Below are 12369 nucleotides of genomic sequence, written 5' to 3' on the forward strand. Positions count from 1 at the left end.
AACTTACTCTGTAAGACACAGGGCTGCATTCCTTTTCAATTTCTTTGTACCAGCAGATGTAGGAGGCAATGTACAGCAGCAAGCATCCTTTATCTAAAATGGAGGCATCTCCTGGGATATCTAAGCAAGGTTATTGATATGTGTTATCAATCATTGCATATAAACCTTATGAACGTCACACTCATGGTTTGAATTCAGCAATTCACAGGTCCAGCAATGAAATACTAACAGATGACACCTCGCAGTGTTTTTCTGCACTGTCAGTTCTCCGTTTGCAAGTGTTGCTATGCATATGCATAGCTAAAAATTCTTCCTACTAGAATACATCGTTTGCTGAAAAAAACAATTACCTGAATAATAAATCGGGCCAGAATTACCTATTGCATTATCAGACATATGGGTAAATGCTTATACACAGCTTCAGTTATTATACCTAGCTTCAGTTACTGTACCTTCCATGCCTTGTGCATTTTCAGATATTTGACCTTCGTCTCCCAGTGCAACCCAACAACGTGTTTTTTTTTTTCCCCTCTTGTTTATTACATTTCTCATTAAGTTGCAGACACACACCCCCCCCGCCTCACAATACTACCACGGACTCAACCCCAGCGACCAACTCTCGCCCGTTACCGCGAGACGTGCAACACCCGTGGCCACGCCCCTTTCCATATAGCCCCGCCCCTCCACATAGCCCCGCCCCTCCCGCGTGTCTCAGCGCATAAACACTTCCCACCCACTCTCTCCCATCTCAGCCTCCCCACCCACCGAGGAGCGCCCTCTGATTGGCCCGGAGCCCGCCGTCGCTAGCCAATGAGGGCCCCCATCCGGCACCCCGCCTCTTTAGAGCGCGCGGCGGCCGTGGCGCCCCCGAGCACGGTGGCGATGGCGGCGGTGGGGTTGGTGCGGGCGCTGTGCCGCTCCGGGGGCAGAGCGCGGTGCTGCGCGGCGCTTCGGAGCCGCCCGCCCCCATTACCGGCCGCGCCCCGCCGGGACGCCGCGCACTTCGCTTTCCAGCCGGACCCGGCGCCCAGCGCTTACGGTGAGAGCCGGGCCGGGGTCCTCCCCGCGGGCAGGGCTCTGTTTCCAGGCCCGCCCCCGCCGCCTCTCTGAGGCTGCTGCGGGAACGAGGCCTCCTGGAGCGGTGCCGGCACTCCGTGTGGCTCGGCCTTGGCGTGGCTGAGATCCCTGGGTTTGCTCAGCCCGGAGCAGAGGGGAGGCCTCATGGCGGCTGCAGCTCCTCGCAGGGAGCGGCAGGGCCCGAAGGAACGGCATGGAGCTGTGTCAGGGGAGGGAGGGGCAGCTGGAGGATAGGAAAAGAGGTTGGTGGGCATGGAGCAGCCTGCCCACGGCAGTAGGCACGGCCCCGAGCTGCTGGAGTTGAAGGAATGGTTGGTCTGTGCTCTCAGACATAGCTGGATGGTGCTGTGTGGGGCCAGGGTTTGGGCTCGGTGATTCTTGTGGGGCCCTCCCAATTTAGGGTGTTCTTACGAGATGTTCTGACTCTGTAGGCAGAACATTCAAGGCAGTTCTTAGCCGTTCCCATGTGCTACGGGGAGGCACGGGCATGCGGGATGTGACAGCAATGTCTGTGTGCTGCCGGCCTGTTTTGGAGGTCCCCGTGAAAAAGCACTTGTGGGGCAGTCAGATCTAATGCTAAGAGGGAAGCTAGTTCCCTGTCTTCTTTAAAAAAAATGAAACAAATAAACCCAGCAAGTTTTGTAATTCTGTGAGAAATAATAAAATAAAATAAATGACAGTACTGGTCTGGTCTTGATATTAATCCATTTGTAGCTTCACGGTTCACACCTGAAGGGCATGGTTACTTTCTCCTCTCCTGCAAAGGCTGATGCAGAAGCCGTTAGAAGCATGAGCAGCAGGACTGGAAAGTAAGTGCTATCAGTTCGACAATTGCTGGAGGAATAGACATTTCCTTATAGCAAATACTGGAATGAATGTGTCCAGCTGAAAGGATAGCCTTATGTGGGGAAATAGGAAAAGAGAAACAGCTGCTGTGCTTTTGCTTTGCAAGTGTTGATCACTTATAGCTTTAATACAATTAGAAAGCTCTACGAAACCATTGTGGGAGCTATTCACTTAAAGGCTTGTGTAAATTGTAACAAGGAAAGCTACTGAGCATGAAAAAGTATAGGAACACAGCTCCCTAGATCTGCTTGTTTTGAACCATGACCAAAAAGTGTTAATTACCAATAGGTAATGAGCTGAGTGATTGTTGAGAGATACTGGAAACAGAAAGTAATTCTTCCAGTTGCTCTGATTCCTGTTCTCACGTATTTTTATTTTCTGCCTCTTCTTTCTTTGCAGTGGAGAAGGGGACCTGCATTAGACCATAAAACTTAAATCCCTCTTTAAGTATAGCTGTTCAGTACCTAACTTCCATTTTTTTTTTTTGTTGCTTAATGCTTTTTAATTGCAGGCCAGACAGCAGGTAGGAGGTGTCTGTAAATAGTAAAGGCCAGAGGTTAAAAAATAATTTAAGCACAATAAAGGAAGTTTGCTGAGATCTGGTAAACCTCAGCAGAAGGTATCCCTGTCAATAATGTCACAATAATGCTTTACCATTGTTTTTTAGTTGAAAAACTGAATTAATCTTTCTTCCTAGTATTTTAATAAACTTTGCAATGCTCCATTTGCAGCTATGACTGTACTTTTTTTTTTTTCAAAAAGGCTGAGTTCTAGTCCTGTGGGATTGCAAAGTATGCTGTAGTTGGTCCCATCTAACCCATGAGTTTGTTTGCTCAGCAAATGAGTCTTTGAGGCATTCCTAACAGTGATCTTGTTTATGACTGTTGACTGAGCTTATAGTGATGTTTTGCGCCAGCGTTTTTTTAATGCATTATGTACTTTGTACTGAGTTTAATATCAGAATTATCCTTTTTACACAGGGCAAACTCAGAAGATGAATCTCTTCCAATCCATAACAAGTGCCTTGGATAATGCTTTAGCTAAAGATCCAACTGCAGGTATGCTCTACTTGCTTGCATGTTTTGCTTTGCATCAATTGCATTTTGTATTGCCTATTTGTGCACAACATTAAATATATTTCTCATTGCCTTTAAGCTTTGTCGTAAGTTGTTTCTACATTTTGATATTAAACAAAGCTTAAAAATGTTTTAAGATTTAAAACATAAAGAATATTAACTGATTGTTAATAGGTATGTATTCTAAGCTGTAGTTGTCCTCTCTATAAGCTCACTGTATTTTGATTGAAAGTTTGGACAGAAATATATTCTTATTAACACATTTCTGGTATTTTTAGGGCAGCTTAAGTTGCAGCAGAAAGTAAAGGAAGGCTTTTTGTTTTCACTTTTTCACCAAACTCTCCATACTCAAAAAGTGATATTTATGAAAGACTTTGTTCCTTTCTCTCCATCCCCGTTCTTTACTCCTTTCCTGCTTTACTGATTTTTGAGTCATTACTGTACATAGGCAGTGTAAGATTTCTCCACTCTTTAGCGGTCTGGATAACACAGCTTTGAAGAAACTGGCTTAATGCAGTTCAGTTAAATTTTGGGATAATTCATTTTTTATTTTGCACAAAATGATCCAATTAGTTGATGGAGATAACAGGAGATCAGTTGCTTCTGTCATCCATGAAGGTGTGATGAAGGCCATATATTTGAACAGTTTTTTTAATGACATGAACACAGCCAGAGAAGCTGTATGATCCTGTTGTGTAGGTTTGGTTTTTTGTCTTAATGCATTAGTAACTCTTTTTGTTGCTGTTTAAACCACTGCTTAGTTTGAAGTCTAATTGTCTTATCTGTCAGGGCACATTCCTTGTTCTGTATCTAGGTTTGTATTGCATTCCCTCTCAATCTACAGCTGTGTTATAATCAGCTTTATTAAATTTGACTTTTTTAATTGACATTTGTCAGGCAAATTGGTTCCAAGAACAGATTTTAGTGATATTTCTGCAGTATCAACAGTATAAAAGTAGAATGTAAGTCTATGAGGAACCTGGGCTTGTTCTTCAGCCTTTTACTTGCTTTAAAATTCTAGTCTTGATTCTCAGCTTGCAGGGCTGTATCTGTGTAAAGCTCTTTACCAGACCATACTGGAATTCTGCAGTCCAGATCTGTGAGTTGTCAGTATTGCTCTACTTATTGAACTAATTAGTAATTCTTGCAGTAGAAAGTGTGTGTTTTCAGTTATATGGGAACTGAGTAACTGCTGTTAAGTAGTGGAGGAACTCATACTTGGGTAGATGAGAACTAGAATCTGGCCAGGAAAGCATTTCAGTGGATGAGAAGTATGAGTAAGTTCATGGAAGCTTGCTGACAGCAACATGAAATGGGGCTGTTCTTAATAGCAGATGATTCCAAAGTGCGAAGCCATATGGAAGTAGGAAGATGCTATGAAGATTTTAGCACATTTACAAAAAGCAAATAACTTGGTAAAAATTAATTGCAGCAATGAACTGAGGACATTTCTGTCATGAAATGATGATGGCATATTTTAGCAGAATAAATAAAACTGTTCTAAGGGAAGTCAAACCTCAGTATTTTATAAATTAAAAGAAAAAAGATCAGATTAAAATTTAGCCCTAAATTAGCTAAAGTTAATTACTGTGGGAGGAATGACGTTACCATTCTCATACAGTACCTGGACAATTAGTGTTGAATGCTAATAGCTGACTTGGCTATTAGATTGCCATATTTTCTGTATAGGATTTCCTTTGATGAGGCTCTTGAGGGATCTGTCAAGTTATGTTTGGAGAAGGCTTTCCATTTTACATTAGGCTATTATTTCATAGAGCACTTCAGTTTGATGCTCTTCAAGACATTAAATGTACTGAAATCTGTAGATGAATGTGAATATTTGAGTTGAAGCAACTTCAGTGACTCTTTCATAATTGCTTCTTGGAATTGACTGTGTATGTTTAGATGTCTTGATGTTAAAGAATACTTCAGAAAAATAAATGGCCTAATTAAGTTGTAGCTGAATCAGATTAATACTATTTCAAGCATAGATGTGTTGCTTCTCAAAGAAGTCTGGCTTCTTCTATAGTTAAGCTATGTAAAAGTGCTTTGAGGTCTAGGTGTATCCTGAACTAGAATTAAGTGTTAAGTGATTAACAGAAAACTTGTTGAAACATGTTCATGGAAAAATAAGATGCACTGGCATCACATTAACCTTCCTTTGCTATTTTTTTCTTTTAGTAATATTTGGTGAAGATGTGGCCTTTGGTGGAGTCTTCAGATGTACAGTTGGCTTGCGAGACAAATATGGTAAGCTAGTTTTAACATCTCTTATCTTGATTTTAACATCTGTTTTTCCTACCTCATGGTTTGTGGGAAAAGAGAAGAATATCTAAGGGAGAAATCTTATAAGCGGATTACTTCATTTTTTTCTATTTGTCTTTGATAATAGAAGTTCTGAATGTGTTATCAGTTATTCAAGCTTTCAAAGTTACTGAATTCACAGACACTTCTATTTTTCTTCAAATAACTTTAAAAATTTGAAGTTATTGATAACTGTACTTGAACCAAATGTTCATTGTTTTGGCTCCGTTTAATGATTATTCTTTGCAGTCTTATCTGTCATGAACTGGGAAGGGATTACCTTTAAAATAGGTTTAAGTACTTTGTTAAATATAATGTTTTCTAACACGTCCTGGAAATGTAGAAATCTTATAGCTATCCTTATTCTTCATGTGGAGTGCAATTGGCTTACTTGCTTGGGAGGCTCATGTGAAGGCATTCAGAGAAATGATGTTGCCATCTAAGTATGGAAAAATGCATATGCAAAAATATGAGAATGTGACTTAAGTATCTCAAACAGTCGAGGTGGGTTTAGTGGAAGAAAAATGTAGTTACTTACAGGATCTTTTAATTTTTCTTCTGAAAAAAGGCCACCTTAATTTTTCAAGTGAATTTAAAATAAGGAACCTTCTAGAAAAGAGCAGCTGAATTGGAAGAAGCCTTCAAAGATCATGTAGTCCATCTGAAAGTTTTTGTAATTCAGAAGTTTTCAATAATTTAATGCTTGATTATGATTTAAGTTAATCTTTATATCATGTTTGTTTAAGAAGAAACTTAATTCTGCTCTTTCTGCAGTATGGTTTTCTGTAACTTCACATCAGCAAAGATAAGAAAGATGTAGATCTTGTTACAATTTATAGTCTGAAGGAAATAAGTGCCACATTCACAGTTCTTGGTGGATAGAGTTAAGTGCCTACTCAGTGATATCTTGTTGGCAAATTTGGAGGAATTGTTGGCATCACTGTTTTTTCCTTTGGTATGATTTCCTTAGGTATGCTTTTTGTCACAGGAGCTGCTGTGTGTGGAGTGCTACAAAAAAGAATAACTTTTTAATGTATGGTATGCGAGGCATTACCTAGTGGTTTACCCTCTTGTAGCTATAGTAATGTGGTGGCTTTTAATATGGGAGTTGTCCCCCACTTGGCTATACAACAATTGAAGAACACTGTATGTTCTTCAAGGCACAAAAATCACTGGGACCACTTTTAGCAAGTTGCATCTAGTTCACTTTTTTATATGGAGGAGATGAGTACCTGCTGCCCTGGATGTCACATGAAAACAGTGGACTGAAAAAGCAAAGCCTTACTTCTTTTCCTTTAAGACAGTTTAGTAACTGTGGGGCAAGTAACTCCCAAGGATAGTACTTCACAAAGAAATAGTATAGATGATGGTATATTTTGAGTAGCTCTATATAGACAGTATACAAATAATACAAAAGAGAAGATGGCTCACCTTCAGTATGACAAGGCTCACAGGGGACTCCGTGTGGGACGGATGTTTTCATTCTTTTGGTAGCATGTTAACACTGCATGTTCAAGTGTCCTGGTGCTGTTCAAAGACTCTGTGAACAGCTTCTGCCCTGGGGTGCAGAGCTTCTTTAGAGGGGGTGCTGCTGATGGAATGCAGAGAACGTCTATAAAGTAAGTTGGTTCATGTGACAGGCAACAGTCTCATTATATTGGTAACTTAGCATCTCAGCTGGAGTAGAGAAATTCAAGAAGCTTATTTGATGTTTGTGCCTTAAAATAAATATAATCTTATTCTTTTACTTTTTTGTGATAGAAAGATCTCAAGTTCCCTTTCTGCCTTGTGAATTTTAAGATAGAGGTGTCGCTGAAAAGTGAACTGAAGATGTTGATAGTGATTGAGATGGAAGGTGATAGTAGAGAAGATGTGATAGGATGAATGAGTTCTTTTAATTATGCTGCTGGTAAAGTACCCGTAAGTACATGGTGACTGAACTACATCTGAACTACAAATTTGGAGAGAGAAATATGAACTTAGTTGTCCACAAAATGATAATTCAGCTTTGTAAGGCAGGTAAGATGACACAAGTAACTTCTGGTTTCTTCACTAACAATGAAATCCTATAGAAAATATGCAATGACTTGAGAGGAAAAAGCGAAGAACCTCATGACAAACTGAAGATTTTACAGGGCTTAGAAGAACTAGGAAAATCTGAAAGCACAGAAGTTGAAAGAATCCAAAATTTCACTAAAGATGTAGCTGGCTGTCAGTGTTGCCTTAGACATACGCTCCAGATACAGTGCTTGTTTTAAGCAGAGGCTGTATGTAGTCTATGTAAAATAAGGAGGAATTCCAGAGTGCAGCCAGCCTCATGGATCTTACTTGTACAATGAAGATTACGTACTTATTGACCTCTTTTTAACACACTTAACTCCTGCAATTACCATTAGCATAGTAATAGAGGATGGGAAGTAACATAGAATGTTGATGTAAAATTTGATGCAACTGGAGACTTTTTTTTCCAATTCTGTAGCTAATCAAAATCACTAGGTGGCAGTCTGTGCCTACAAGTAATAATTTTCCCACGTATTGGTAGCTGCTTTTAAAGCATATTATGGAGGTTGAAGTCTAATTATCTAGTATTATAGCAGTGGGAGTTCAGCATATTAATATTCAGCAGTAGTGCTATGCAGATGGTGGTGGCTATCCAGACTGTTACTCAAGTCTCTCTGGACAGGTAGTGAAGAGGAAAAAAAACTTTTAGAATAAATTATTATCAGATCTAAGACTTTTTTTTTGCCAGAAAAGCTGCTTAAGCCCTGTGTTTTAATAAAAACACAGCTAGAGATGTATACTAATAAGCAGAAGCCCAGCTTTTTGGCATTATAAGGAAATAAATCTTGTTGATCAGATGAGTTTTTTAAGTTGTTTAATTGAGGAGTCATAAGTAAGCAGGTCAGCATGCAGAAGTTTCTTCTCTACAACAGCTGTACCTAGGATATTATGTTTCTTCCTGTGCATCTTCTGTTAACATCTGAAGTAGTGATGTCAGAAAGCTGGATTCAACCTTAGCAAATCATCATTCTTCCATGGGTACTGGTAAGTTTTGCATTAACCAAATGCTTAGAACTCAGTTGCTGAATAATCCTCCTTCCTGAAAATGTGTAATTCCTGATTATTATTATTACGATTAATTTTTTTGTGTGTGAAGTTCCCTTTGAATAAAGGAACAAAGTCTTGTTTTTCTTTTGCCACTCCCTTAGGTCTTACACACTGCATGGCATACTCTTACCTTATTCCTTCTCTCCTCCCCCATTATTTTCTGACATGTTTTTGTTCTCACCATTTTGCAGAGGTTGCATACTCTAACCTGAACAATATCTTTTATTGAAAAAACGAGTGTCTGTTGCACCATACTCCTATCTTGAAAAGGTTTCTTGTTTCTTGTCTCTAGTGCAAAGATGTAAACCAAATGTTTTGTATCTGGTTCCCTTGCCTACTTGATTTTTGTATCTTATGCAATCTGTGTAAATCATTTATTTCTTTCTTTGAAGGCATACGTATTAGTTTAGACTTTGAAGAGAATGACAACTGGCTGAAATAGCTGTATATTTGTTCTTAAGCCTGTGGATGGATTTAAAATGATCTTAGTGTAAATACATGTGTCTAGTTGCTCTGCTTGAAGAGCGAAATAAAACTGTGGCATGGAAAAATTAGCATTAACTCTTTCCCTTATTCACTATTAATGAAAATACAGAATAGATCATAGGGAGGAATCAGGTGACAGCAGTTAAAGGAGGGGGTGGAGAACAGGCCTAGATAAATATGGAAAAAATGGACAGAAGTGAAGACTGAGAAACAAAAATGTCAGAAATAGTGACTGAGAGGACAGAATATTAACCATGTCTAAATAGACCATTCCAAAGAAAGGTCCACCTAGGCTACTGTGGCCAAAAATGAGCATGTTGGGAAGTTCATATAACCAGAGGAAGTGAGACATGTATGTATAATTTTGTGAATATTCTTTCTACCATCTTCCAGACATGTCTTGAGGGCTTCCTGACCCAGAAGTGCTTCTATGTAGTAATGAGCCATTCTGGTCTGTGCTTGAAAGGAGGGTCTGATCTGTGCTTACTGCTGTGTCAGGCATCTATCAGTGTAGGATCAGTCCTTACTCAGAGCTCTGAGAATTCAGCAGAAGTAGGATTGACTCATCAGCTCTTTTTCTAAAGCAATGCCCTGGGGAGACAGAAGTTCTTTGGTTTATGTGCAGCGAGTTTTGCATATCCTGGGCTGTTATTTTTGCAGGTAGTAGAAACCAAACACACATGCTTTCTAAATGAAAGTGGAATATGGTATCAAAAATTCCCATTAAGAACTTCATAATTATGAAAATTAATTTACATCCCTAGTAAATATGTATATATAGGTTTCCAATACCTCACCTGTTTATAGGTCTTATCAGTTACATCCAGATGCCTTTCACAAAGATGCACTCATCTGTATGTATGTATCTGGATACTGTGTTTTGGTGAAGTTATATTTTAGGTAAGAATTGTGAGGGTAAAGTGCTTGCCAAAATTTTTATAGGGATATATGACGGCATTCCATAATTCCAGCCCTCTGTTAAGGAATCTGGGGGGTTCCTGCTGGTGGGAAGGTGTGCCTGAGCCAGCAGCATGCCCTGGCAGCCAGAAGGATCAGTTGTGCCCTGGGGTGCATGGGGTAGCAGGCCCAGGGTGCCACAACAGGGTGTGAGGTGGGTGGGGAAAAAAGATTGTGAATAAAAATTAGGATCTGTTTAATCTATCCAGGATACAAGATATTTTCTTGCAAGCTGGAGAACCACAGAAGAAGAAATAGCACTTGTATAGAACCCCGTGGGTGCAGGGGGACTTAAATCGAAGATTTGCCCAGTGGAAAATTTCAATCAACATCAAAAAGCAAGTGACTTAACTGCATATGAAACCACAGTTAGAGCAAGAAAATAACATCCTTATGTGAGGATGACCTAGCCACATCATTCGGAATCAGCTGGATGCTGTAAAAATGATTTTATTTATCACTTCCATATTTGTTTTGCTCTACTTTCTGCCTGCCTTACAGAGTTGGATCCCTAAAGGACAGGGTATGTTTTGGGACAGATAACTGCCAAGGCTGTTCTTAGCCTTCAGATATGGAAATTCTGTGGCTTCCCCTACGCACACTGTCCCAGCACAGGATTATACTTTCAAAGCTCTTTCTTATTGATCAATCTTTTCTGGACTCTAGTTGCTGCAGCTGAAGATTATGGGCCATCCAAAGCTGAGTACATTACTCTACTTGGATCTTCCTTAGTAAAACATGATTGCTTACAGCTTTCTACTGATATATCCCGTCATAATGCTAGCTTGTCATGCAGCACTGATGTTTATTTCCAGTGTCTGATCCGCTGTAATCCCTGAATGTTATTTTGCAGATTCTGTGTCTAAGGTGTAAGCTTGTGTGTGAGTTTTCAGGGAACACTTCATTTTTGGTAAATGACTGGTCTGTATGTAGTCCAGCAAAATAATTCAGGAGGTTTTGTTTATCTAGCCAGGAGAGCCTGCATTTTTTAAACTGAGGTAGTCATTCTCTGGAGAAAACAAACACAAAAAAAATATTGTAATAAAATATTGTAATAAAAATATTATAAAGCTGCAGAAAGCCTCTGAAAGCAGACTATTTAAGTGAAGTGCTTATGGGGAAAAATGTAAATGATGATGGGATATACCATAACAACCTTGGGTCTTCTATTAGATGAAGTTCCTGACTAATGATTGGATATGGTTAAAAATTAAAAAAATGCTGAACATCCTGACAGCTTTCATTGTTGTGAAAGTTTTTTGAAGCTAGGTAAATAGAGGTAGAGTTTTTTTTAATTCTAAAATTTTTCCTCTAAAATCTAAAAAAAAATACTTCAAAGTGTTTATATTGTGGATGTGTTTTTATTTTTTATTTTTTTGGGCAAATTAGTTATTATGGAGACTTCAAAGCCAGTTACTGCTAAGGGAATAGAGATCCATCAGTGGAAGTTCTGTGTCTGCACTTGTAGTGCCAAGCAGTGTACTGCAAGATCACCATGTATATGAATATAGTTTGGACAGTCTGACTGGGACTTGTAATGCCTTCCTAAACTCTATGACTAGTTGGGGATTACTTAAATAAGTGCAAGATGCTCCTTTCTCCTGTTCTGAGGGTTTTTTTTTTTTAATCAATAATCATAGTGTCTTTTGCATGCTGTATTGACACAGCAATAAGCTGAGGAGAAAAATTCATCCTAAAGAAGCATGGGAAGTAAGTGATTAGGGGTTTATTCTATAAACATTGCTTCAGAAGCAGACTGTAAATTTATTGGAGAAGCACCCTGCTACCCCTTTTATGGATATGCTTGTCCTTACACACACAGTGCATGAGGTTGAATGAAATAATTCAGTATTTCTTGATTTGTCAGACTTAAGCTTTGAGTGGAAAACTTCATTGAGTTAAAATTGTCTGTATATATAGAAGAGGTAAATCTAAGAAGCCTGGAGTTTGTTTATCCTTATATCTTTGTCGATAGACTTAAGTAGATCATTCTGCAGCTTTTTTTGCCTGGTTCTTCCAGAGCAGTCTGGCAAGATTGATTTAGTTCTGATTTATATAAATGCCTTTGAACAGGAACATCTGGAGAACGTGTTCCATGTTCATTACACAATCGTACATTTTGTTCATTTTCATCTTAAATAGCCAATTCTTTTCTAAATTCTTTCTGTAAATACAGCTAGAAAAAAAAGTTATTTGAGAATTTGATAATAGCACAGTATGTACTTCTGTTCTCTGTATCAATGAGATATTGACATAAAAAAAGTCAATACCAGAACTACATATTTAATTTTTAGCTTTGTATAGTTGTAAAGGGCAATAAGGTCTCTCCTGAGCCTCCTCTTTTCCATGAGGAGTCATGGAAAAGTCATGACACTGAGGTTTTTATGTCATGTAGTGAGGGACCCAGAACTGAACGCAGTACTCAAGATGCGGTCTCACCAGAGTTGTGTACAGTAGGTACTCAAAATCTGGTCTGTCCAGGTCCCTTGGTAGGGCCTTTTTACCCCCTGATTGT

General features: G+C 39.2%; 1 protein-coding gene across 1 annotated transcript in view; it reads left to right on the top strand.

The window, feature by feature from the left end:
• Positions 1-884: 884 nt before the first annotated feature.
• The window catches only part of BCKDHB (branched chain keto acid dehydrogenase E1 subunit beta), a 104875-nt gene continuing 93390 nt past the window's right edge, over positions 885-12369 (top strand). The window contains exons 1-3 of the mRNA XM_065730938.1: positions 885-1039; positions 2904-2981; positions 5181-5249. Of these exons, the coding sequence (XP_065587010.1) occupies positions 2918-2981; positions 5181-5249 (133 nt within the window). The 5' untranslated portion in view covers positions 885-1039; positions 2904-2917. The remainder of the gene's footprint in view (positions 1040-2903; positions 2982-5180; positions 5250-12369) is intronic.

This window comes from Cyrtonyx montezumae, unplaced genomic scaffold (genome assembly GCF_038088225.1).
Source record: "Cyrtonyx montezumae isolate F1298 unplaced genomic scaffold, pur_monq_1.0 scaffold_13, whole genome shotgun sequence".
Classification (NCBI taxonomy): Eukaryota; Metazoa; Chordata; class Aves; order Galliformes; family Odontophoridae; genus Cyrtonyx; species Cyrtonyx montezumae.